Source organism: Mixophyes fleayi, chromosome 4 (assembly GCF_038048845.1).
Source record: "Mixophyes fleayi isolate aMixFle1 chromosome 4, aMixFle1.hap1, whole genome shotgun sequence".
NCBI lineage: Eukaryota > Metazoa > Chordata > Amphibia > Anura > Limnodynastidae > Mixophyes > Mixophyes fleayi.
The window spans coordinates 166,440,209-166,465,166 of NC_134405.1; the positions used below are offsets into that span (position 1 = coordinate 166,440,209).

General features: G+C 39.0%; 1 protein-coding gene across 2 annotated transcripts in view; it reads left to right on the top strand.

Moving 5' to 3' along the window:
- PRKAR2B (protein kinase cAMP-dependent type II regulatory subunit beta) overlaps positions 1–24,958 on the top strand; it is a 117,328-nt gene that overhangs the window by 25,230 nt on the left and 67,140 nt on the right. For both annotated transcript variants that reach the window (XM_075208798.1, XM_075208797.1), the window contains exon 3: positions 24,602–24,637. In XM_075208798.1, coding sequence (XP_075064899.1) covers positions 24,602–24,637 — 36 coding nt within the window. The remainder of the gene's footprint in view (positions 1–24,601; positions 24,638–24,958) is intronic.

Consider the following 24,958-nt stretch of genomic DNA (forward strand, 5'->3'; position numbering starts at 1 on the left):
GGGGCTTGCGTCGGAGGTCAGCGGTTTTCATTTTTTGTTTTTGTTTTTTCAATAGTCTGAGGCCCTCGCGCATTCTAATTGGGATCCCCGGTTTAAAGAGGCTGTGCTTCTTTGTTGGGGACAACCCTGTTCTAAAGAGGGCATTCTCCATCATTTCTGTACTTCCCAGTGGCTGGCTACTTCCCCAGGACCAGCCACCAATGTGCATTTCTTCTAGTCATGCACCCCACCCACAGCACTCATTCACCACTGACTCCTGCAGAAAAGTGAACACGGCCAAAGGTATCCTTATTCTCTCTTAGCCAGATATCATTTGATGAAAGCAATCATTTTCATGTCCCATAAATGATGTTAATGTGAGCTGTTTTTTCTCCTACATTTATTTATAGCATTCAAAATCATTTACAGTTAATTTTCTAATGATCTCTTCACAACTTTCCAAATTTTCACCAATTGTGGCCAAAAACTGTGCATCACGGTAGCTTAGTGGTTAGCACTTTTGCCTCACAGCACTGGGGGTCATGAGTTTGATTCCCGACCATGGCCTTATCTGTGTGGAGTTAGTATGTTCTCCCCGTGTTTGCATGGGTTTCCTCTGGGTGCTCCGGTTTCCTCCTACACTCCAAAAACATACTAGTAGGTTAATTGGCTGCTATTAAATCTACCCTAGTCTGTGTGTATGTTAGGGAATTTAGACTGTAAGCTCCAATTGGGCAGGGACTGATGTGAGTGAGTTCTCTGTACAGCGCTGCGGAATTAGTGGCGCTATATAAATAAATGGTGAAGAATGACGGTAGTATGCTGGCTGGCTAAAATTACTGTCAGAGCAGCGGCACAAATACATAACAGTTTAATAAGAGATGCAATCCCTTGCACATGTATTATCTACATGTGGTCGCTAAATGCTGAAAATTATATTCCTTAGTTCTTTCAACAGATTGCCACTGGTAGTAAGAATAAGAGGTCAGCAGACTGACAGCGGCATCAGTAGACATTTAAACAAGTATATAGACGAAGGTGGACTGCACCCAGAATAAAAGTGTTGAAAATCAGAGGGCATTCATAATTGATAATCAAGCTGCAAATCCTGTAGAAGAGGTCATTAAACTGACAGCAGCATCATTAGACATTTAGAAAATCAAAAGACGATGATGGGCTTTACCCATAATAAAAAACTTACAGAACCAAGTCACTGTTCCTCAAATAAGTACAACTTATCAAAACAACACTGTTGCCCTAGAGTATGTAATGTCGTCATGTATAGTTATTACATCAAAATCTATAATAGAACACTGTTCAAGAGTTGTTGGTCTATGTTTTTCTGATGACCGTTTCATGTCTATAGAACAGTTAATAAAGAAATTAAATAAATATTCCTCATTCTTGACATTAAATAAACAGACCGAAATGCAAAAACCCAGTCTTTGAAAAAGTTATCTAATGAGAAAAAAGCAGGACTTTCTAGAAAGTTGTGCACGAATGACAAATACTACAGAATGTTTGCAAATTAATTAGAAATTACAGAAGAAGGAAAGCAGGCTAAAATGGCTTTAGGTACTGATAGAAGTCCACCAACTTGTCCTCAAGTAGCTGTTTGTGTCTGTTAGTGCGTCAGGCTGTACTACTAAAGGCAATGAAAATGGTCACCTTCAAAACAAAAGCCAGCTGATTTCTTCACAGACTGATAGTGGACAAGATGAAGGTAGTCGGTACATGCCTCATGAAACAAGCCAAAAAATCAAAACTCCTGCAAGGGAAAAGAATAGTTTAAGAGAAAATTACAGTGGTAACGATCATCTTATTAAAACAATTTATGTGGGTAAGTACTGTAGTGACTTCCAAAGCAGAAGTTTTAAAAATTGGCCAGAGCTCTGTTACCCATGTTAATTACAAAAGAGATACTCCTGACATTTGTAAAGGTAAGGTATATAAAGCCATCATACCCCATAATGTCCCATCCATAGAAACGGACCTAAAGATTTGAAGAGTCAGAGGACACCATTTAAAGTTGAAAAGGAAGTCCCAGCAGAAATAGATGTTGCAAGCAGTCATATAAAACCTACAAGGATTACAGATTCTCCATTGCTCCATCAGAAGGTAAAGCTGAAGAGAAAATACAAAACATGAGTCTGGAGTGGAGAAACAAACAAAACTAATTTTAAAAAGAACATTGCTACTTCAGTTAAACAAATAATGGATGATAAATGTGATGATTTCAGGAGTTCAAAACAAAAGTTTTGGATACAAAAACTAGAAATAAAAAGCACAACTTTGTTCTGCATTCATCTTATAAAGTGGACAATGGCTCCAGCATTAAAGAAATATGTAAAACAGACAGTTCAGTGCAATAGTTGGCCTTCCCACACAAATAAGCATGTATAATACTCACATTGATGCAGATTTGGAGATAGCAAATGCAACGATGGGAGAGTTACAAAATCCTTCATTCAGACCAGAGCGAGTACCCAGTGGCATGAGGATATTTCCTGATATGGAAAAAAGGACAGATGTGCACAGGAGGGATGGCTAAAATACAAAAGATTTCAATTCAAAACTTGCAAGATCTGACTTATTCCCGGTAATAATGTTTTTGCTTGTTTTGAGATTTAAAATCAGAACACCTCTGATCCCCCAAACTCAGATCTGTTGGATTAGACAGTTTCCCAACTGCTCATCTCTAGATTAAATACTATCAGAACATCCTTTTTGTGTGCTATATAGTGTGGATCAAATTGGCGAATCTGCTCGGTCTAAACGCCAAGCAAAAGGATCACTGTAATTTGGTAACACCCATGGGTAGCCTAATTTGACTTGATGTGTCAATTTGGTTCACTCTTGGCTTACCAGGCTTGCAAGTGCCGTCGGAAGCTGACCTAACACAGACCCCAATACTGGTCAACATCTGACTGCATTTACTAACTTTATCATCGGATCTGTATTGGGAATCTTGCAAATGTTTCGGCCACGCATACAGCAGTTTTGGACATAATATCTCAGTTTGTGTGTGGCCAGTACTCCACTACATGGTAGACAGGTGAAGGAGAGAGGAATTAATCCTTAGAGTATTTTGACTATGTCGCTTGCATAGTCCTGCTCTTTTCTTAATAATTTATCATCCAATAATAATGGTGGCTTCAATGTCCTCTTAAATAGTCCTCCCATTTTGTAAGATTTGCTATTGTAATGAATATAAAGAAACATGGATCTCCATATACCAAATGACTGGATCTGCACAATTTGGCTGTAACATTAGCAAATTAGGTACAGACAAGGTCTGTATAACCAAACTCCTTTTTTTTTTTACATGCATATAGAAGCCAATGTGTATCATGAATATACACAACTATTGTCTTTACATGTCTATGCATTTTTTTTTTACCCCTTCTGATGCTTGCCCAATTTGGAGGTAGTGTATGGTTAAAATGTACTTCTGCGCTGCCCAATCCCTCTCTAAGTACATGTGGCTACCTCCATCAGCTTTGGAAGATAGGTAAGTGACATGGGGTCATTAATGTTATGTAGTCAGGGGAGATGTTCTTTCTATTATATAGGATGGGTATTATTATTAAATGGAGTCTGGTGGGGCTATTTTGAAAATGCCCACTGTAGCAGAAGCTGACAGGGTGTTCACCAGGATACTTCCCTTGTACAAATGCAGTTTCTGGGCTGGTGCTAATCGTAGTAATACCTTTCCCACTGTCTGCAATATACAGGATATCTCTTTCCCTCTCAGTATCTGTGGTAAAGGGCATGTGGGGAGGTCTGGTGGGTATATTTTTGCTCTAGTCGTCCCCTGGACCCAGGGTGGTGGGAGTGGTCAATAAGAAAGGAGAGAACTAGTTCATTTTGTAATTGATGGCAGCCCTGTTTATATCTAACTAAATATGCTCACCCTACTGTTTCACTCATCTGCAGCAGGTTGTCATGTTAGGAGAAGGTGCTCCTCTAACTAAGGAGGCAGATTGCACGTGACAGCTTGCTGCTCAGAAATAGTGTGTGGATTGGTTCACTCATACACAGGGACAAGGCCAGCGATGTCCCATTCACTCAGATGACTGCACTCTTGTTTTTTGACCTGTGTGAGATCCCACCAGGACACTCCTAAATGTGTGGGAGCAGCTTCAGTTATCTGTAAAGGAGTGGGAACTTAATACTTATTAACATGGCTGCAATGGAATATTAGGGTCACACTGAACACACATAGCATTTTACCTCCATGGTTTCTTTATGGACACTTCAGTTTAATGATTTAGTGGTCAGTTAAGACAAACGTAAACCATAGATATGACATCCAGGCTGTATGAAATGTATAGAGGTAATAAAATATTTTTCTTGCTGGCATTCTGTATTGTTAAATTTTAAGAATTTACATGGAAATAGCTGTCAAATGATAGTTTGTTTCCTATATAGTATTCAATTTTGCCCTCCCACATGCCATTCTGCAATTATGCAACAATCAAGAAATTGTGATTGGTCCGCCTGCTCACTCTTCCATTTAAAGATGGTGAGCAGTATTAATTCGCTGGCTTTGTATTACAGAAATGGCAGAGCCCGGGAACAACTGGCTGCATGCAAAAGTCCCTGGGGTAGGGGGCACCTTACCCCCAGGGGCTGCTAACACCTTGGAATTTATTGTCCTAAATATTAGTGTGGCTTTATTATTATCATTACCATTTATGCTGGCAGGTATATGCTTTTTGACCCCCAGCAGAAGTACAGATCCTATAAAATAAGAAAGAAAATGTAATTAAAAAGAAAATATAATAAAATGAAAAAAAGATTTTTATGAAATGAATGAGCAGACTTTCATTCCTGCAGTTTTGACAGCCTAGACCAGTGGTTCCCAAACTTTTGCAGTTCACGGCACCCTTAGAGTCTCCAAATTTTTTCAAGGCACCCCTCCAAAATAATTACTGAGCAGTCCTGTTTTAGAAGTAGGTGGGTCAAAAAAATGTAATAAGTATTTAGGTCAGGACAGAAATACTTATTTAGTTGTATGCAAAAATGCCCCCTCTACATCCAGACACACTACCCCCTCTGCATCCAGTCACTCTGCCCCCTCTCACGCTGCCCCCTCTGATGCTGCCCCCTCTGCCATCTCTCACGCTGTCCCCTCTCACTGCTCTCTGTCACGCTGTCCCCCTCCTCTGTCACGCTGTCCCCCTCCTCTGTCACGCTGTCCCCCTCCTCTGTCACGCTGTCCTCCTCCTCTGCCCTCTGTCCTCCTCTGCCCTCTGTCACGCTGTACCCCTCATCTGCCCCCCTCCTCTGCCCTCTGTCACACTGTCCCCCTCCTCTGCCCTCTGTCACACTTCCCCCTCTGCATCCAGTCACTCTGCCCCTTCTCACGCTGCCCCCTCTGCCCTCTGTCACCTCTCACTGGCCTCTGTCACGCTGTCCCCCTCCTCTGCCCTCTGTCACGCTGTCCCCCTCCTCTGTCACGCTGTCCCCCTCCTCTGCCCTCTGTCACGCTGTACCCCTCCTCTGCCCTCTGTCCCCCTCCTCTGCCCTCTGTCACACTGCCCCCTCTGCATCCAGGCACTCTGCCCCCTCTGCAGCCCTCTGTCACGCTGCCCCCCTCTGCAGGCCTGTGTCACTCTGCTGCCCTCTGTCACTCTGCTGACCGCTGCCCCCCTCTGCCCCCCTCTGCTGCCCCGCTGCCCCCCTCTGCTGCCCCGCTGTCCTCCTCTGCTGCCCCGCTGTCCTCCTCTGCTGCCCCGCTGTCCTCCTCTGCTGCTCAGCTGTCTTCCTCTGCTGCCCCGCTGTCCTCCTTTGCTGCCCCGCTGTTCTCCTCTGCTGCCCCGCTGTCCTCCTCTGTCCTCCTCTGCTGCCCCGCTGTCCTCCTCTGCTTCTCCCAGCCATAAAAAAAAGAAAGAGCACATAAACTTACCAATCCGCCGGGCGCCGGGACCCAGCAGCCTCCTCTCTCCCGCAGCTGTCACTGACGTCGATATTCAGTGACAGCTGCGGGAGAGAGGAGGCTGCTGGGTCCCGGCGGATTGGTAAGTTTATGTGCTCTTTCTTTTTTTTTTTATGGCTGGCCCGCGGCACCCAAGTGACAGCGCCGCGGCACCCCTGGGAGCCGCGGCGCACAGTTTGGGAACCGCCGGCCTAGACCAATGATGGGCAACCTGATATACTTCAGATGGCTGCAAATTACCCTTAATCCCAGTAATAAATTAAAACAGCTAATTTAATCAAAGAAAGAGACACCTATCTGTAATATATCATCAAGCATTTTAAAAATTTTTTAGCTAAAAGAAATCTGACCATAAATGACGCAGGAGCTAGTGGCGTCAGGGGAAGGTCCAGAGGGTTGCCTGTTGCCCATCACTGCCCTAGGCTAAGAAAAATGTCCTAGGGGTAAATGTATCAATATGCGGGTTCTTCAACACCCGCGTGTTCAGCCTCTTCCGCGATTAAATTTCAAGCGGCGCTGCATTGTAAAGAGTTAACTTCCCTTTACAATGCAGCGCCGCTTGAAATTTAATCGCGGAAGAGGCTGAACATGCGGATGTTGAAGAACCCGCATATTGATACATTTACCCCCTAGTATTGTTTGAAAAGCATTTTCTAAGGTGGGAAATAAAGTATGCACTGCTTATCTCTTCTGTCATTTGCTCTTACCATGTACGTCTTAAAGATTTCTTTAGAGCCATTCTCATAATCCCCATTTTTTGTAGTATCCCCTTTTCAGAGTCCATTCTTAGTCTTGCTGTTTGTCATCCTACCTTTCTTAATATTCCCTGCCCTGCGATTGATGTTTACACCAAATATTGACTCTAAGGGCTAGATTTACTAAGCTGCAGGTTTGAAAAAGTGGGGATGTTGCCTATAGCAACCAATCAGATTCTAGCTTTCATTTATTTAGTACTTTCTACAAAATGACAGCTAGAATCTGATTTGTTGCTATAGGCAACATCCCCACTTTTTCAAACCCGCAGCTTAGTAAATCAAGCCCTAAGGAGTAGATTCTATTCCCTGTGGTGTTCTTTAGAATGCATATTTGTATAATAAACTTTTTTGAATATATTTCATGTCTCATATATACTGTGACACTGATACCTTCAAATTGACACACGTGTAGTTCTGATATAATAGCGTGCTTTATTTCTCAGGATGCCAGGCCACGCCAGGCCACTTGCACATAAACAAAGATTTCTCCTTGGCATCCCCTAGCACTGGTCTAACACAGGTAACCTGTGTATAAGAGGAAACACAAACCTTATAAACCCTAAGCTCCTCCACCAACTCTAACCTGACAGGTACCAGAACCATGTCTACCTTCCCTTTTCTAACCCCTCCCACACCTAGATAAAGGTGATTAAAACACATTGGGCCTGTTTCATTAAGGAAAGTACAGCAAAAAACCAGTAACTGTACACCTTGGAAAAACCATGTTACATTGGAGGGGGATGTGAATTTAAAATGTGATGGCAGCTTTATAGTTGGTCGTGCATGTCCTAGATCAACTTTATATTTCAGTGTACAAATAAAGTTATCAATTATGTATGTGCTATATGAAAAAAGGGACAGTATTTAACTTATGTGCAAAATAATAAACTAATTTACACCCCTTGCATTGTAACATGGTTTTGTGCAGTAGAAAATGTACTCCTTTTTATGCCTTACTTTCCTTAATGAATCGGGCCCATTATAGCCACACCCAGGGGCCTGCTAGCTGTGAGGGTTGGTTTTCTCTTAAACACACATTGTTAGTGTGTTACTTTGCCACAATACGTAAGATCGTTGCCAGGTTTTAGGAAAATGCACATAATATAGGGAAATATGTTTTAGAATGTCTGTGTGTACTTTAAAATAGATCAACTTTTATGATCATCTTAGATATGCACTTCTGTCCATTTTTGATGCTTTGCTGAGCACTTGCCGTGGGCTCTAGGGTATCTGTGATTGTCTGCATAGCAGTAGAGCAGGACAAGCAACCATACATATTTTCATTCAGATATATTTGACAGCCATGCCTATTCAACTAATTAAAACATTAGCAGTAACAGCTGCGTTTAATCCAAGTTGGAATAATTACTGAACAGTAGTGCATTATGATTCCAAGTATACTGAACACTTACCTGCAAAAGAAGGATACAAGAGGGCAGTAACTTTTTCATGCAAAGTGAACTGATTACTAAATACAGAATTAGAAGTGAAATCCCAAATATTTTTTAAAACTAATTTATTTTATGCTGTAAACATCACACCTTCTAATATACTGCAATATGTTTATGATAAGGGCAGAGCAAAATGCCTATTGATTTGCATGTGACTGCTTTGCCTTGTGCGCTTAGATACTTATAATGTACATTCATTTTGCTGAATGCCTCCTATTGTATTGTGTATCCTTTTGTAACTTTCTACATGCACACGTCCTAAAGGCTAAAGCTACAGAGGGCAACAGATGGCTCAGGACTTCAGGCTGTCCTCAGAGTGGTCACAGCCCTCCTGTCTCTAATGACTATTTCTTTGTTCCATTTATTATTTATTCTGATGTCACTGAGTGAGCACCATTAGTTCATACAGTCAGTGATGGACTACATTACAATATAAAGTCAATGCTGTGTTCACCAAATAGAGGAAATCCTGTGACATCACTGCATCACAATTACTTTTCCCAGCAGAGGGCATTCCTAATGTAGTGCAAGGGACCTTACATGGGTCTAATACAGTGTTAGTCAACCTGATATACTTCAGAGGCCGCATTGGCGGCCCTTTAACCTTCAAAAGGTTTGCGTATTAAGCTTACTCTCAATAACAAGTTAAGTTAAAGCAATACCTTTAATTAAAGAGACACCTTTGTGTAATAACATATCGGCAGGCAAGCGTTACAAGCTATAACAAACTTCTCTATACTTGGGAGAGTTGGCTGATTACAGTTAACTAAGGTAACGAAGTTGGTTTACACAAATTGGGGCTCATGTAGTATTGGGTGTATTTACACAGGAAAATATACATGAAAAGGCGCATTTACGTGCATTTGTTTAGACAGATGCATATCAAAATTCATCCAGCTGTATATCACAGCTCAGTGTACTTAGGCACCGTAGAGTAGATATATAGCTATGTAGTCTTAATAGTAATTGTGACATTCCCATTACTGTGTTTGTACACAAAATATAATAATGTAATGAAATGTCAAATACAAAACAGAAAATAAGGTTTTGATAGTTGTTAATAAATGCAAGGCACATTTATATCTGACTAAGTGGACTCCCCTCAAAACTGACTTGTCATGTCATGAAGAGAGAGACCATCTGACCAAGTGGCTAACCAAACAATGAACAGTGATTTATGTACTTTATTTGTTTTGTATTAACGTGTAGAGCTGAATTCACAAAGTGTTGTTTTTATTGCCTAAATAACCCTTAAAAATTATCTTATTGCAGTTCCATTTACAAACTAGCAACTTATTTGATAATTTGTTTTTAGAAGATCAATAATACAGTTTTTATGTTGTTGAGTCTCTGAATTTTGTTGCAAAAAGGTGTTAATGTCTGTTTATAAAACCTCTACCAAAATCACATTTTTTTTTTTTTTTTTTTTTAAATGTCATATTGACAGACAAATATTTAAATTTTTCCAGAACACATGTTGATCACTCCCAATTTTTAACACTGCTTTTAAAACTTACAAATAAAATGGAAATATTTGCAGAAAACAATGGGAATTTCACATTAAATAAAATGTTGATTTGACTATTCCAATTTCAATATATATTTTGTGGCATTACCTTGCTACAGATCATTCCCTCATCTTTAGGGTAACCTTGACAGATGCCATTTCGGTCTACTTCCTTTTCTTTCTGTCTGTTCTCATACTGCTTAAAATAAATGGCTTTTTTTACGTGGCACTACAAGACCCAGCAGGCCTTAGAAGCCACAGTATGCCGATGCTTGTAATTCTACAAGTACAAGCATGCCAGGTAACCATGGATATGTGGACACAGGTGCCAGTATTCTCAGTCACTTTAATGACTGCTAGGGCTTGCTTGGACAGGTGCCACACACAAAAATGCTGAATTTTAAAATTCAACTATTTTATTACCCAACACCCAGCAGGCACATATGTTGAGAAAAGTCAGTGTTTTAGCATGGGACTGTTTATTTTAGAGAGGTGGCCCACATTTTGTTTTGTGCGCTCAATACCCTTGAGATCTTCAGCCTATTGCTGATCAGGTTGGTGATATATCATATAACGGGTATTCCATGCTGCAAGTTTCCCTGTTCGTGTTACTAGCCCAACCTGTCATAGCCTAGTGCTGGTTGTGGCTTTTGTGGGAGGATCCCACACTGTTTGTACCCCAGAAATTGCCACAGTCAGCCAAGACTTTGAGCACTGGTACTTAGTTTACTTTTGGGGTGTAGTGTGCAGCCATCCCACCCCTGTTAAATCATTTATTTCTTAATTCTACATTAAAATGCCAATCATCACGTTGATGGTGTATCTACAGCATTACACTTACAGCATATCACACACTTTAATCATTCAGAAATACATGTAATTGCATCTTTAACACATTTTACGTCTGCTTTTTAGGTGTAGATGTATACAAACTCATACATCTATCAGGCCCTATGTCTCCATTTTTTCTCATGTTCTAAGAAACACTATTCTACTAATAAACATACACGTTGCCCATCCCCCATATCAAGTAAGCAGTACCAATGGGTAAATGTTATTGTACTTGGCCAAGTCTAAGGCCCATAATAAGTAATCACCTAATTGTAATGAGCAGTTATTCACACACACCATACTTGAGTAAAATCAGCTAGGTGACCTTCTCTTTTTGTGTCATAAATGTCTTGGGCAGAGCCACTTGAAGTTGACGGCTGACAGTCGCCATTATTCTGAAAAACATAGTGACTATACTCCTTCTTTTAATCAGAAATATCTAGCTTCCTCAAACGTAACTTTCCGTAATGCTGGCATGTTGATTAACCTAAACTATAAACTGTAACAGTTTAATTTAAAATATGTATAGTCACTTGTTGTCTGTTCAGATATTTTCTAACAGCCATGTAGTTGTGTGTAGGAGACAGCCACTTGAGTACTACTTAATTTGTTCCCCCTCCTTGCTACCATAAAATCTCCAGCACAGCCTTTAGGGTATATTTACTAAACTATCTGTTATACAACATAATCATTATATTATAGTATTTGAATAATATTTTTAAATATAAATTCTAATATATATTTGTGTTATGTTATATTTGTGAATTACAGCCTACTAAAAATTACTAAACAATTTGTTAATTGAAACATACAAATCAAATTTGTTCACATATCCAACATAAATGTTGAAAAAAATCCTTACGACATAAAACAGATGTATGACAATAGTAAAATGTAGTTGTATTCCTCATAAAATAAATGAAAGCTGAAGCACAGAAGGACCAGCTTCTCCGAAAACTTAATACTTGCAGATGAGTCATAAATCCTCCCTCTCCAAGAAGATTTTAGCTGAACTCACAAAGACAAAGGGGGTTTTAAACAAACTCACGTGTAATAAAATTAAGTTAGATTTTGTAAATGTCACAATAGTTTCTTTCAATGGGGAAACAAATTAAGTAGATTATTGGTGAAGGCTCTAAGGACTCATAGAGCAATTACATACATTGAAGCTATTAAAGATGATAATGTCAAAGATTGTTAGACCACCTCAGACTAAGCTGCAGATTTTCATTCATACTATTCAAACTTTTATAACCAATTCCCCAAGAGGAAACTGGTCATAGAAACATTTCCTCCTACTTTCCCACTCTCTCAGATGAGGATAAAATGGAACAACCCTTTATGCTGGGAGAATTAGAGGAATCTATTAAATATGCACTCTCTGGCAAAAGCCCAGATAGAATTAAGATCTCATGTTACAAAACTTTCAAAGAGTTTAACTCCTTTGATGATCCAGAAATTCAATGCAATGTCAGACGAAAATCACTTTTCAAACCAGGCTTCTGAAGCACCCATCCCAATGTCCCATCTGTAGGCTAATATCACTGTATAATGTGGGTGTGAAGCTATTTGCGGACCTTAGTGTGAATAGACTAAAACTCGTCTCACCGAAAATCATTCACCCATTGTCCCAGGTCGAGAGGCTAGGGATACACAACCAAGGTTATCAATCTGATTCATCTGTTGGGATTGGGTCTGACAGGACCTCACAGGATCCTTGTATTATACAAACACCCTACAGATAGGATCAAAATTAATGGCGCCTTCTCAGACCCCCTCAAATATCTTCAATAGTACCAGACTGGTGTCCACTTTCACCATTTATCTTCATCTTGTGCACAGAGGCCATGGTCAGATCCATTAGGGCAAATCCTAACACTTCATGGCATCCGAGTAGGGGATGTTGACCACAAACTTGCTCTGTTTTGTTGACGACCTATTAGCCGTAGTCACCAATCCTGTGATATCATCATCATTCATCATCATTTTATTTATATAGTGCCACTAATTTCGCAGGGCTGTACAGAGAACTCATCCACATCAGTCCCTGTCCCATTGGGGCTCACAGTCTAAATTACCTAATAAAGACACACACTCACACACAGAGAGGGGGACAGACAGAGAAAGAGAGACTAGGGTCAATTTTGATAGTAGCCAATTAACCTACCAGTATGTTTTTGGAGTGTGGGAGGAAACCGGAGCACCCGGAGGAAACCCACGCAAACACGGGGAAAACATACAAACTCCACACAGATAAGGCCATTGTCGGGAATTGAACTCATGACCCCAGCGCTGTGAGGCAGAAGTGCTAACCACTAGGCAAGTGTGCTGAATCCTGAATATATTTGGAAATTTCCCAGACTTTTGAAATTCTTTTAATCTCAAAATAAATTATTCAAAGTCTATGGCTTTCAACATTTCCACTCCTACAACATAGTGGAGGGGCTAAAATATGCATTTGCCTTTAAGTGACACCTGACTCATGCAAATATCTAGGGGTGATAATCAATAAAGATATTTCACAGCTCTGTAACGACAGCTTTCAACCCTAAACAAAATGTGTAAAAATCTGAATGGCAAAACAAAAATTTATCTTGGGTAGGAGGAACAACATTTTTAAAATAATATCCTACTGAGAATGTTGTACCTCTTATAGACCCTACCCATCCATATCCCACATAATTGGTTTCTGGACCTCCAACATTTGATAAGAGACTGTGTGTCGTGGGAAGAGACAACACTTCATACATATCATCTTACATATCATCTTATATTATCCAACTCCCTCATTTCCCAACCTATTCTGACTCCATCATGCTTGACAAGATCCTGGAGTGGACAAGGTCAAGGGAGAACAAGCAGTGGGTGGTAATAGAGAAATACTCTTTCCAAATTCTTGCAGTTGTTTTGCCTTGGCTGCCTAGCCTACCTCTTATGCGTCATCCAACAATTATTCCTATCTTGGCTTAATGGAGTAAACGAAGGACACACAAATATGTCTTCTTCCTAATTTCATCTCTCGCACCACTGCCAAGCCTAGCTTTCCTCCGGGGCTACTTTCGGTTGCCTTTAGGCTTTGGTCTCCATTTAGGATCGCACATGAAACTCATAGGAAGACCGATAGAGAACTATCAACATTTCAAATGTTGTGTCTGGCACCTACATGCCCGTCTCACATTCTTTTCAGCATATACAAACTGCTAATAGAGAACCTTTCTGCTCATTGCCAAAATTTACAAGGGACTGAAAAGAGTTTTGGAACCTAGTTTGGGATTTTTTTCCAGTTGAATCAAGTATATTCTATAAGTGCTATAGTTATTGAGTGCCAATATTATAGAGTTTTAACCAGATGGTACTGGTGCCCAAATCTTCTTTCTAAAATGTATCTGGGGATCCCCAACTCATGCTGGAGGTGTAATGAGGCCATTGGGACAGCCCTCAACATTTGGTGGCATTGTTCCAAAATTCACTCTTTCTGGGAAGGAATGATTACCATATTAAAAGAAATCTGGGATGAGGTGTCCCAGATAGATAGTTTATGACTTTGGCTCCTCAACCGGATGAACATGCCAATATCCCAGTATAAAAATGTTTGTTCAAACATGTAAATTGTGCAGCAAAAGCTCTGATACTGTTTCACTGGAGATCTCCTTCAGCATTAAAAGAATGGTGTTCAAAGTTGGAATTTTACATGAACATGGATGATTTAATATTATTCTCAGCAGATCAATTTAATGTTTTTTGCACAATTTGGAATAGATGGCTAGAATTTAAAGACAATGTGAAATATACCTCGCTGTGTATTTAATTGTCATAATATTGGATTGAAGCAACCATTCTGCCAAATACCTTGGCTGACTTAGATACATTTTCTGTAGTGTGTACCCCATCTAATACGTTATCATGAATGATTTTTATCAATGACTGAAAGTCAGATCAGCATGCCAATTCATGCTTTCACACTATAGATGTTTGACACGATTTACTGTCCGATCTCTGATTTTAGTCTGCCAGAACCATTGGCTCAAAAGATCATGACTCTGTACAGATATGTCGTCCCAGCAGCAATATGCTAAATTAATTTAAATAAGGGGCTTAACCTCATTGCACACAACACTCACAAATATACATCCAGAAACAGGAAATGCCATCATCACCATTCATTCCTTTGTTCTGTTTTGTGTATACTGTACATTCGGCAACTTTGTACACTTGTTCGTAACAATTGTACACTTGTTACGATTTATTGTAATATACTGCCCACTTCAAATAAACAAAGAGTTCTTGCTTTTTTGCTTCTCGACCATGGTAAGAACCCTGCAAACACTGAACCGGAGGGAAAAAAGTAGAAAGAATCGGACTTGTTGAACCAAGGGGTGGTTCCAGAGAAGAGACTCCTTTTCACATATGCCTATTAAAGTAATAATTGAATTTCTTCAGCAAAAGAAACTTTAAGGATAAAAAATAATATATATAATAATACATTTCTTGTATACAATGGGGTGGGGGGGGGGGGGTTCTAGAGAAATTCTTGCAAAAGTCTTTGTTCACCAACTCTGATTAGAAACATCTGTTCTTCGAATTAACTCTTTCCAGTGCTGCTCACATCTCTGTCCTCAGCTCACACGAGCAGATCAAATAATACCCCTCAAATAAAACAAGACAAAAGAAATCTATTTATATATTTCTTATTAATATATTGGCTTCATCCAAAAATAACTTTGACAGCCCCTACTACAAGAGACACGGAACAACAATCCAGATAATTTCAGGAATTTCATGCAGATGAATGATACCACATTCCAGAAGCTGCTCTAGCTTTTTTCACCCTACTCATTCAGAAGAAGGACACCCATTTAAGGAGACCCATACCTGCAGAGCAGAGACTGGTAGCTACCCTACGATTTTTGTCCACTAGAAGGACACTAGCTGATTTCAAATACAGCACAGCAATTTTCCTGCAAGCTCTGGGTTTGATCATGCCTGAGACCTGTGAGGCTATCATACAAGTTCTCCAGGGACAATATATGAAGGCAGGCGAAAGAAATACTGATTTTAAACAAACTTTTTTTTTCTTTTTTTTTTTTGTTAAAATAGAAACTGGACTTAACAACATATTAAAAACAACATAACAAAATAGTGTATTAACATATTAAAGAAAGCCATAATAAAATATAAAGATAAAAGTAGACTCAGATATTCATAATGATATTGTTCAGTGCTTTCCAATGAGGAAGAATTTCCAGTGTATTGAAGCATACTTTTACTGCCCATTTGCAACAAAACCAAACAAATAAAACAAGGAGTCCTGATCTTGATGTGTGGTTATAAAATGTCCAATATAGAATAAACAAATATTGCTTCCAAGAACGATTCTAATACGACAATTCTGTATAACCTCTCTGTTCTTCCATATAGTGTGGTAACTAAATTACCTTGTGGTAGAGATAATCTGCTTTATCTCTAGCACTCTCGCTGGATATGCTGCAACCTTCCGACCACTCGATCGGTGATCCTTCACTTGTAGTGTATGCTGATCAGCTAACCCAGCGCTGCCATTCCGTGGGTGATCACAGGTGGTGTTAATTCCGTATGTTCAGGAGCATTTAGAGAAGGAATATGCAGACTCATCGCGAAACTAAAAACACTCGGTTTATTAAGGATAAAAGTTACACTTCCATAAAACTTGGTAAAATCGCTAAAATGAAATATCACATGTGGATCTCTATACCCAACGCGTATCATCCAAAATACCTGGACTTTCTCAAGGGAACTATATATATATAAAATATAATATATATATATATATATATATATATATATATATATATATATATCTAACAGTTCCCCTGAGAAAGTGTGTGTGTGTGCGTATGTATATATATATATATGAGAGAGAGAGAGATACATAGATATCGGTATGATAGCAGGCAAAATTACAGTTACATAATACGAAATTGAAGAAATGAACACGTCACATGAGTAAATAAATCTGAATTTATTATTGAGAATATACGTATTTTCACTTCATGTTGTATACATTTGCGTACTTGAACACATATGGAGCAGTTAAAAAAAATTTATTATTGAATCGCCATTACAAGACCTCTATTTCCATGCTCTTCGCGTTTGGACAACACACCACGTGGCAGACGTAAGAAATAACATCAGAAATTTTTTTGCCCAGATCGTTGGTCAGATGTTGTAGTACGTACACACTGCAGAATTGACATTACTTATAGAGATTTTTAGTCCATTTTTAAAATCAAATCAAACAATACCACGTGCTTTGGCGCGATAAAAGAGTGTACACACTAATACGATATCGGACCCAACGGTCTTTTATCGTGTGATTAGCATGATAATCAGGTGAAAAATCTGTAATGTGTACCCAGTCTTATTCAGAGACTGGACCCTATGCTCCCTCTATTTTCCCGCCAGCCCCCATTTACCTCTTGTTGTACTATTCTTTTTATTCTGTTCACTTCATCTGCCTCTACATACTGAAGTGCTCTTGACCTACAAAACCTGCAAAATCAGCTTTTAATGAGTCAGGATGTTTGGATGTATTAATCAGACCATAGTCATCTTCACTAGAGTTGAGACTATATAATCAATACTTTCTCCTCCTATACTTCATGACAGTGTATTGCATCCTTGAGGCCTGTTAAATGGTTCGGGGCGTAAATGTATCGAGCTCTGATTTTGAAAATCCAGCGATTTTCTCACAGGTGTTTGTTTCATCTCGCAGATGTATTAAAGTTAAATTTGGGGGTGAATGTATCAAGCTGAGAGTTTTCCGACGGATTTTAAAAACCAATCAGATTCCAGCTATCATTTATTTAGTACATTCTACAAAATGACAGAATCTGATTGGTTGCTATAGGTAACATCTCCACTTTTCAAACCCGACAGAAAACTCTCAGCTTGATAGATTTACCCCTTGCTGTTAAATCTCCAGAGATGTGTTTCTGTCAAAATCGCTATTTACAAAATCGATAGAGATCAAACACTTGTTTTGAAACACACTAGAGTTGGCTAAACACGGGAGTGTTTGACATCGCAGAAAATCGGCAGAGATGACCAGCAATTTTTAAGATCAGTAAAATTTGCATACATCTGGCGACTTGGGGACTAAAATCGTGGGTTATCACCTGCATTTTGCTGCGATTTTAAAACGCTGAAAAAATCGGACCTTGATACATTTACCCCCCAGGTGTAGATTTAATAAATAGGCCATTGTTCACTTATTTTCTTGTTCTTTGAATGTATGCTTGCTTTGTTTGGCAATAGGCATCTGGACTCAATACATATTTATTATATAAAAAAATTTGAATTTCATTTTTGTCATTTAATACTTAAAATATCTATCTAGATTTTTTTAAATATGGCCACTCGCATTTAGAACCCCTGTAAATCCATTTTACATTCCCTAACCTCTTTTCCAGTAAACCATTGCTCAATAATCGCTCATGTCCTTTTGTCAATAGCACCCTTAGGGGGATATTCAATTGGGATTCGCGGCCGCATGGGTCCCGGTACTGCAACATCGCAGATTTCTGTGCGCACCCCAAAGGGCTGCGCATAGAAATCTGCGATGTTGCAATACCGTAATGGCACTTTATAGACGTGGCTGCGAATCCTAATTGAATATGCCCCTTAGAGATAACGGACAATAACTTGATCACTTTTGCTAAAACATTATTACAGTAAACCTAATTATATTTTTGGCCACAAATAATGTAAAACTTGACCCTTTCCAATTTTGTCAGGCTCCTACATTGGATTATGAAAGTGAATATTTTTCATATTGAACACACATCTATCACTGGCAGCTGATCTGTTTATTTTTATGAGCAACATCTTTGTACATTTACTCTTTTTTTTTTTTTTTTTTTTCTTTAAAGAAGCTGATGTCAAGCCATATGTTACTAGCTTACAGTTTGCATATTGGCGTTCTTTGCAATATGAACACTGTTGGATATTTATTGGACAGATTTAGTACATGAAAATATATATCATTTTTATTTGAAATTTAATTTTCTAGTTATTTTCATACAAGCTACTTAATTGTTTTTATTTTTTATAATATGTTGCTGTGTTTTTTGTACATTATTATAAAAATGTAATACAGTGCTAGAAAAGGTAACCTTTTTGTAAATACTTTGAATGCTCCAGTAGTGGAAGTGAGCTTGATACTATATACCATTTTCAGTCAATATAGAATTTATTGCTGTGTATGCATAAAGATTATATGAAATTCAATGTTTTAAGTATGTGTATATATTTTTTAAAAGTTTCACAAACACAGTAAATACTAGAGATAAGTAAAATTAATAACAGTGAAGGGAAACAAATGTGGTAGGGCTCACATAATAAATGCAGACTATGCGGATTTGCAGCACATTTAACTGCAAACAAATGCACACATTCCATTTTGGACCTTTTAAATGCTCAGTGCATGAATGTGCAGGGTTGTGTGCCTCTTACACAATGGTAAACACTAGTGACTAGGATAGCATGTCCTTCACCTATGCCAATAACTGTTTTCCTAAAAGCAAGTAGCATGTAATTATTATTTATTATCCTTTATTTGTTAGACGCCACAAGAGTTCCGCAGCGCCGTACAATGCACAAACAGTAGACAATACAGGGTAAAACATTACTGAACAGTAAACAAAAAATACTAGCACTTCAGAAGCTCCAAGCAGGCTAATGCAGTAAAGACGGAGCAGAAGAGCAGGTAAGGACACAAGAGGGAAGAGGGCCCTGCTCAAATGAGCTTACATCCTAAGGGAGGGTGAACAAGACTCAGGTACAAAAGGGAGTGAGTTGACGTATAAGGGAGAGAAGTGGGGCGGGAGGAGGGAGGGGAGAAGTGGTTAGATGAAAGGTTAGTAGGCTTTGAGGAACAGGTGGGTTTTTAGTGCCCGTTTCAAGGAGCTAAGAGTGGGAGAGAGACGGATAGAGCGAGGGAGGTCATTCCAGTGAAGGGGGGCAGCACGGGAGAAGTCTTGGGATTCTGGAGTGGGAAGAGGTAATCATAGTGAAGGAGAGGCGACAGTCATTGGCCGAGCGCATGTTACAAATAGAGAGTGTATACACAGTTGTTATGTGCCTGTGTACCATGCAAGTGTGTCTCATATGACACATCCTTAAAAACAAGGCCATGCAGAGATGGCGAGGTCTGAACTGAGCAGCTAAATGGGAAATATTGCAGCCAGAGGCAGGTATAGAATGAGAAATCCTAATAGGAATGTGCATGGTAGAAAAAGTCTAAATATTTTTGCAAAGTCATGCTTACTGTTACTTTAAGACTTTTTTGTTTTGGTCCTAAAATTTTTTAGGTAAAAATGCATTTCCTGTAAAGCACACGTTTGGCAAAAGGCATTCCGTTGAAAGTACAGGTTGCCATCCCATCACCACCACCTCCAATAATGTGTAGAAATCAGGCTGTTTTGTTTTTGTGTGTGTGTAGGAGGATGGGGGGGTCTAGCACCTTGGTCCATGGACCTAGAACCTTGGTCGCAGACTAACCCAGTGCCATGTGCTGCACACAGTTTGATATTTTTTTTGTAAGCTACTTACAGCATTCATATTTTATCTGCAATTTTAAGGGAAATTATAACCAAAACAAACTATATTGATAATAACGACACATTAATGTCCACAGTTCCATACTTAAGCAGAACTTTTTAATTTAAAGTACAATCAGATGCTCTTTTTGGTTATACATTTCCAACTTCTGAGAACATTTTTTAACATTTGTCATATTTAAATGTATAGTGCTCTACTAATTACAGCATACTGACAGTAGCCTGCTATGTCTTCAGTTTTCTATATATGCTATGTTTCATATTTTAATTTCTCAACCTTAGTCTTATTTTCTTATTAAGTACTCGCATTTGTTCCTTGAAGCTACATCCTTTCAACTGTTTTTATATTTCTTTTCATTTTTTTAACTTTTTTATTTAGCTAAGTCACATATAGAAAATAAAGAAAATTCGGTTGACAGCATGAAAACACATATTAAAGAGTATTTGAACTAACACAAGGTCTAAGACCGGCGCAGAGCCTGAATATCGTCAAGTCAATTGATTGTTAAGATGCAATAGAGATGAGCGACCCAAAATTTTTCATATTTAGAGAAGAGAGGAAAAAGCAAGGAGAGGGAGAGAAGAAAAGAAAGGGGCAAAGAAAAAGCAAAAAAGGGGACAGAAGAAGTGGAGGAGAGGATGAAAAGTGACTAGATCCAATAAATAAGGAGGGAAGAAAAAAGCACTGGTAGGGAGAGAGATAATTGTAATGAGTTATGTAAAGGGCGGGCCCGCCTGAACAAAGGATAACCACGGGTCCTAGACTTTGGCAAAAGCTCTTGAGGAATTACGAATAATACTGGTCATATTTTCCATCCTTTGGGTCTGCCAGACTCTAGTGATTATAGACTGCATGGAGGGAGGGGATTGCAGTCGCCAGTCTGCCACTATTTGGCAAGTAGCTGCCGAGCGGATGTGTCTAATTAGTTTATTCTGATGACGGGATGCCGAGGGGGCCCCAACAGGGAGAAGAAACAATTTAGGCTTCCGGGGAATATCCACCTGAAGAATTGAGTGAATCAGACTTCTGATCTCCACCCAGAAACTTGACAGCTTTGGGCACGTCCACCAAATATGGAGGAATGTGCCCTCGTGGGAACACCCCCGCCAGCACCAATCAGACGAGTCAGGAAGGATTTTACAAAGGTGCGAAGGCGCATAGTACCAACGGTACAATATTTTATAGATATTCTCCTTAGTTCTTACACAAATAGAACTAGAGGCAGCATTCTTGTAAATCTCAGACCATTCCTCATCCAGCAAGTCTTCACCAAGGTCCCGCTCCCAGGCTAATTTGTGGGGGCCTCTAAAATTCAAAGTGGAGAAAGCAAGCTCGTGATAAAGAGTAGATTTTAGACCATTTCGTTGAGGATTGACGTAAACAAAGAGATTCAAAGGTAGAGAGGGGGCAGGATGAAAGACTGTCCTTGACAACACTATGAAAATAACGTCATTGCAAGAACTAGTAAAAGTGCTTTGAAGGAATATGATAACGTGACTGAATATCAGAAAATTGAGGGAAAGATGCGGAGGTGGTTAGATGATTGAGAAATCTGACTCCCCTCGAGTGCCACGGCTGAAATGAGCTAGGATGAGTTCCTGGTCAACTGTTTATATTACTAAGTATAGTGGATGGACATAGGCAATCGGGATAGACGCTGCATGAGCTGCTGAGTGAAATGGAGTCAACCTCACTCCTCTATGAACAGTAAAAGAAATGGTCTACAAAGCTCTCAAGTGCAGAAGGAAAAAGAAAGAAAAGTGCTAAGGGTTTGGTATGGCTGATATGTAGATGTGAACGATGGATATATACAATGCAGCGTGTTGTATCAGAGGAACAAAGGACAGATGGTGTAAACAGGGTACATTGCTAATGTCCAATGTTTGTAGGCTCCATCTGCAATGCAATTAGGATATTTATGCAGTGTTCCTGAGATTGCCTCAGAGAGATGTGTGCATTGATCGGATGGTACCCGGGTGATCCTGCTGTGTGCTGGATTTTGCCAGACGCGCATGCGCGGTCTTCCTTACGGCACTATACCTGGAAAGACCACAACCGCTTCAACAGAGTCTGATAGCCAGGAACACCTACCGAACAGCGCTTTACAGACGGCACTCAACGAGCTCACCCCAGCACAGCTCACATCGTCCAAGAATCAGCTTTAGGCGCCATCCACACTGCCTTAAGGTACTTGCACACCCCCTCACACAACAGGATCACCCGTGTACCATCCGGTCAATGCACACATCTCTCTCAGGCAATTTCAGGAACATTGCATATATATCCTAATTGCATTGCAGATGGAGCCTACAAACATTGGACATTAGCAATGTACCCTGTTTACGCCATCTGTCCTTTGTTCCTCCGATACAACACGCTGCATTGTATATGTCCATTGTTCATATCTACCTATCAGCAATACCAAACCCTTATCACCTTTTTTTCTTTTTCCTCCTGCACTTGAGCGCTTTGTGCACCATTTCTTTTACATCTTTTAAACTGCTTAACATTTTGGTATGATATAACCCTTATTTACTGAGGTACATATAACATAAATGGCAGATTATAATAATAATGATGATAATAGTATCAATATATGTACAGTTAATATAGAACATGTTTAAAGGACCATTGAATCTCCAACTCTATTACAAACTCCCCACCTTACCACTCCTTTACAGAAAGTTAGGAGTGTCACTGTCCTAATGGGATCTAGTACAGGTAAAAGTGGAGACAATGCAGACATATAAATTAATGTTACATCTCTGGTCTTGCCCCTGGTTATGAATCAACAAATTCACACAGTGCATTTCCGCACAGAAAGTCTATAAAACTGTCACTCAAACACTACCTGCTTAATTAAGTAAGCACTTACCTCTTAACATAACAACCTGTTGCAGTAAACGACCATGGTGGACCTTATTTATTAAATATACACTACAGTTATTTTATGTATGTTAGCGCAGTAATACAGGCTTTGACATACATACTGTATAATAGTGTTAAATTATTTTATACCTTGTTTTTTTTTTTTGTTTTTTTAAGAGCAAGTAAAGCCACTATTTATTTAAAAGGTTACTCCACTATTTACACCCCAGGTATCCGTATCAATCTATGCCAACTGCAAGCTTCTTGCGTCACGGTTAACCTGCAATGAGCTCTGTACCCTAGTACTACTTTCCCCTGAGACGTCATCTTGATGTCAGTTGATTCTGAATACAGATTCACTTTGATAGTTCAATGTCCCAGACATCTAGCAGTCGGAGGAATGTGTGTATACCTGTCTGGTATACAAGTGACAATCGTTTTCTATGACAACCAGCAGGAAAATTTGAATTGTCTGAGAATGTTGTTGTTTTTTTTTTTTTTTAAGATATGTAGAAGATACTAACTGTTAGTTAATAGTAGCATTGACCTTTTTGAAAATGTCTAAATAAATTCATAGGTAATAATATGGGTGAAGCGATTAAATAGGGATGCAAACGTCATTTTGTATCTCTAGTTGCTGTGTATTTGTTTTCCTTAAATGCTACACTTGAAAATAATCACAGTATAGGAATAATACAAACAAACCACATAAACTATTTGATTGTTTATAATTGCCTTTTATATATAAATATTTTTTTAATTTCAAGAGCATGGTAGTGATACTGTTCCTCTTGCAACTTACAACTAGCTTTCATATTTTAACAAGGAAATATGTAGCTCCCATAATTTGTATATATAGTGCAAACAAGTGATACTATATGCACCAGGCCAATTATACAGTATTGGTGGCCCTGTGGTAAAACTTCCCTCAGTGCAGGTAATGTACCTGTGCAGGGGCCCATTGGATGTAGGGATCCCTTTGCAATGCACACATTTTAAGATTTCCACAGTAATGCCTAGTGTCACTCAATGTGAACATGAGAACCACCTGACTCTAATTGGCTAATGACATTGACTAATTAAAAGCTGGAGGCATGCATCCGCACATAACTTTTTGTGACACTGAATGCTGCCCAAAGGCTCTATTAACAGCAGCCTGGAACACAGGATAAAACAATGCAACCGTGATTGAGAAGGTAGTAGCAGCAGTGTGAGTATATACTACTGCTGCATTTACCTTCTGATGGGCATATGAGTAGTGACTAACTCCCAATGGATGTATAAGTGGCATTTCGCTACTGATAGACATATCTGTTATTCTATTACTGTCAGCATATGAGTGACATTTTATTACTGGTGGATATACGAGTGGAATATTACTAGTGATGGGAATATTACTGGACACTGCCTCTAATGCTGTGCATATTATTACTGATGGGCATAATACTAACACATTTCTATTGTGTTTAGTTAAATATTGTTTACATAGCCTTGAGCAGAAGATTTTTGTGACTACAAATGTGTATGTGTGTATATATGTGTATATATATATATATATATATATATATATATATATATATATATATATATATATTTATAATATAATATGTATCATGTGCATTTTATTTAATGACCTGTAAGTACTAATTTTGATCTATTTTATTTCTTTCAGCTCCAGTCATAGGCAGGTTCGCAAGACGTGCATCTGGTAAGGGCTGATTAAATTTTAAATTCAAATTCTTTTAACTATCTTTTTAAACTTACAAGGCATACTTTCCTAATGTATGTCATTGTGGTAATGATTTTAACAATATGTTATGCTATGTGCAGTGCTTGCCATATCAAAGGACCAAGGGACAGTGCCTAAAACTATTGCAAATATAGTACATCTTGGAGTTAATTACTATAGATCTCAATTGCTGCTTACATCCCCTGACTCAATTAATGGTCAGGCTGGTTGAAATATTTTTCCTATTAGATTCTCAATACAAATGTATTTTGCTGGCAAGACAAATTTATAGATTTGTTC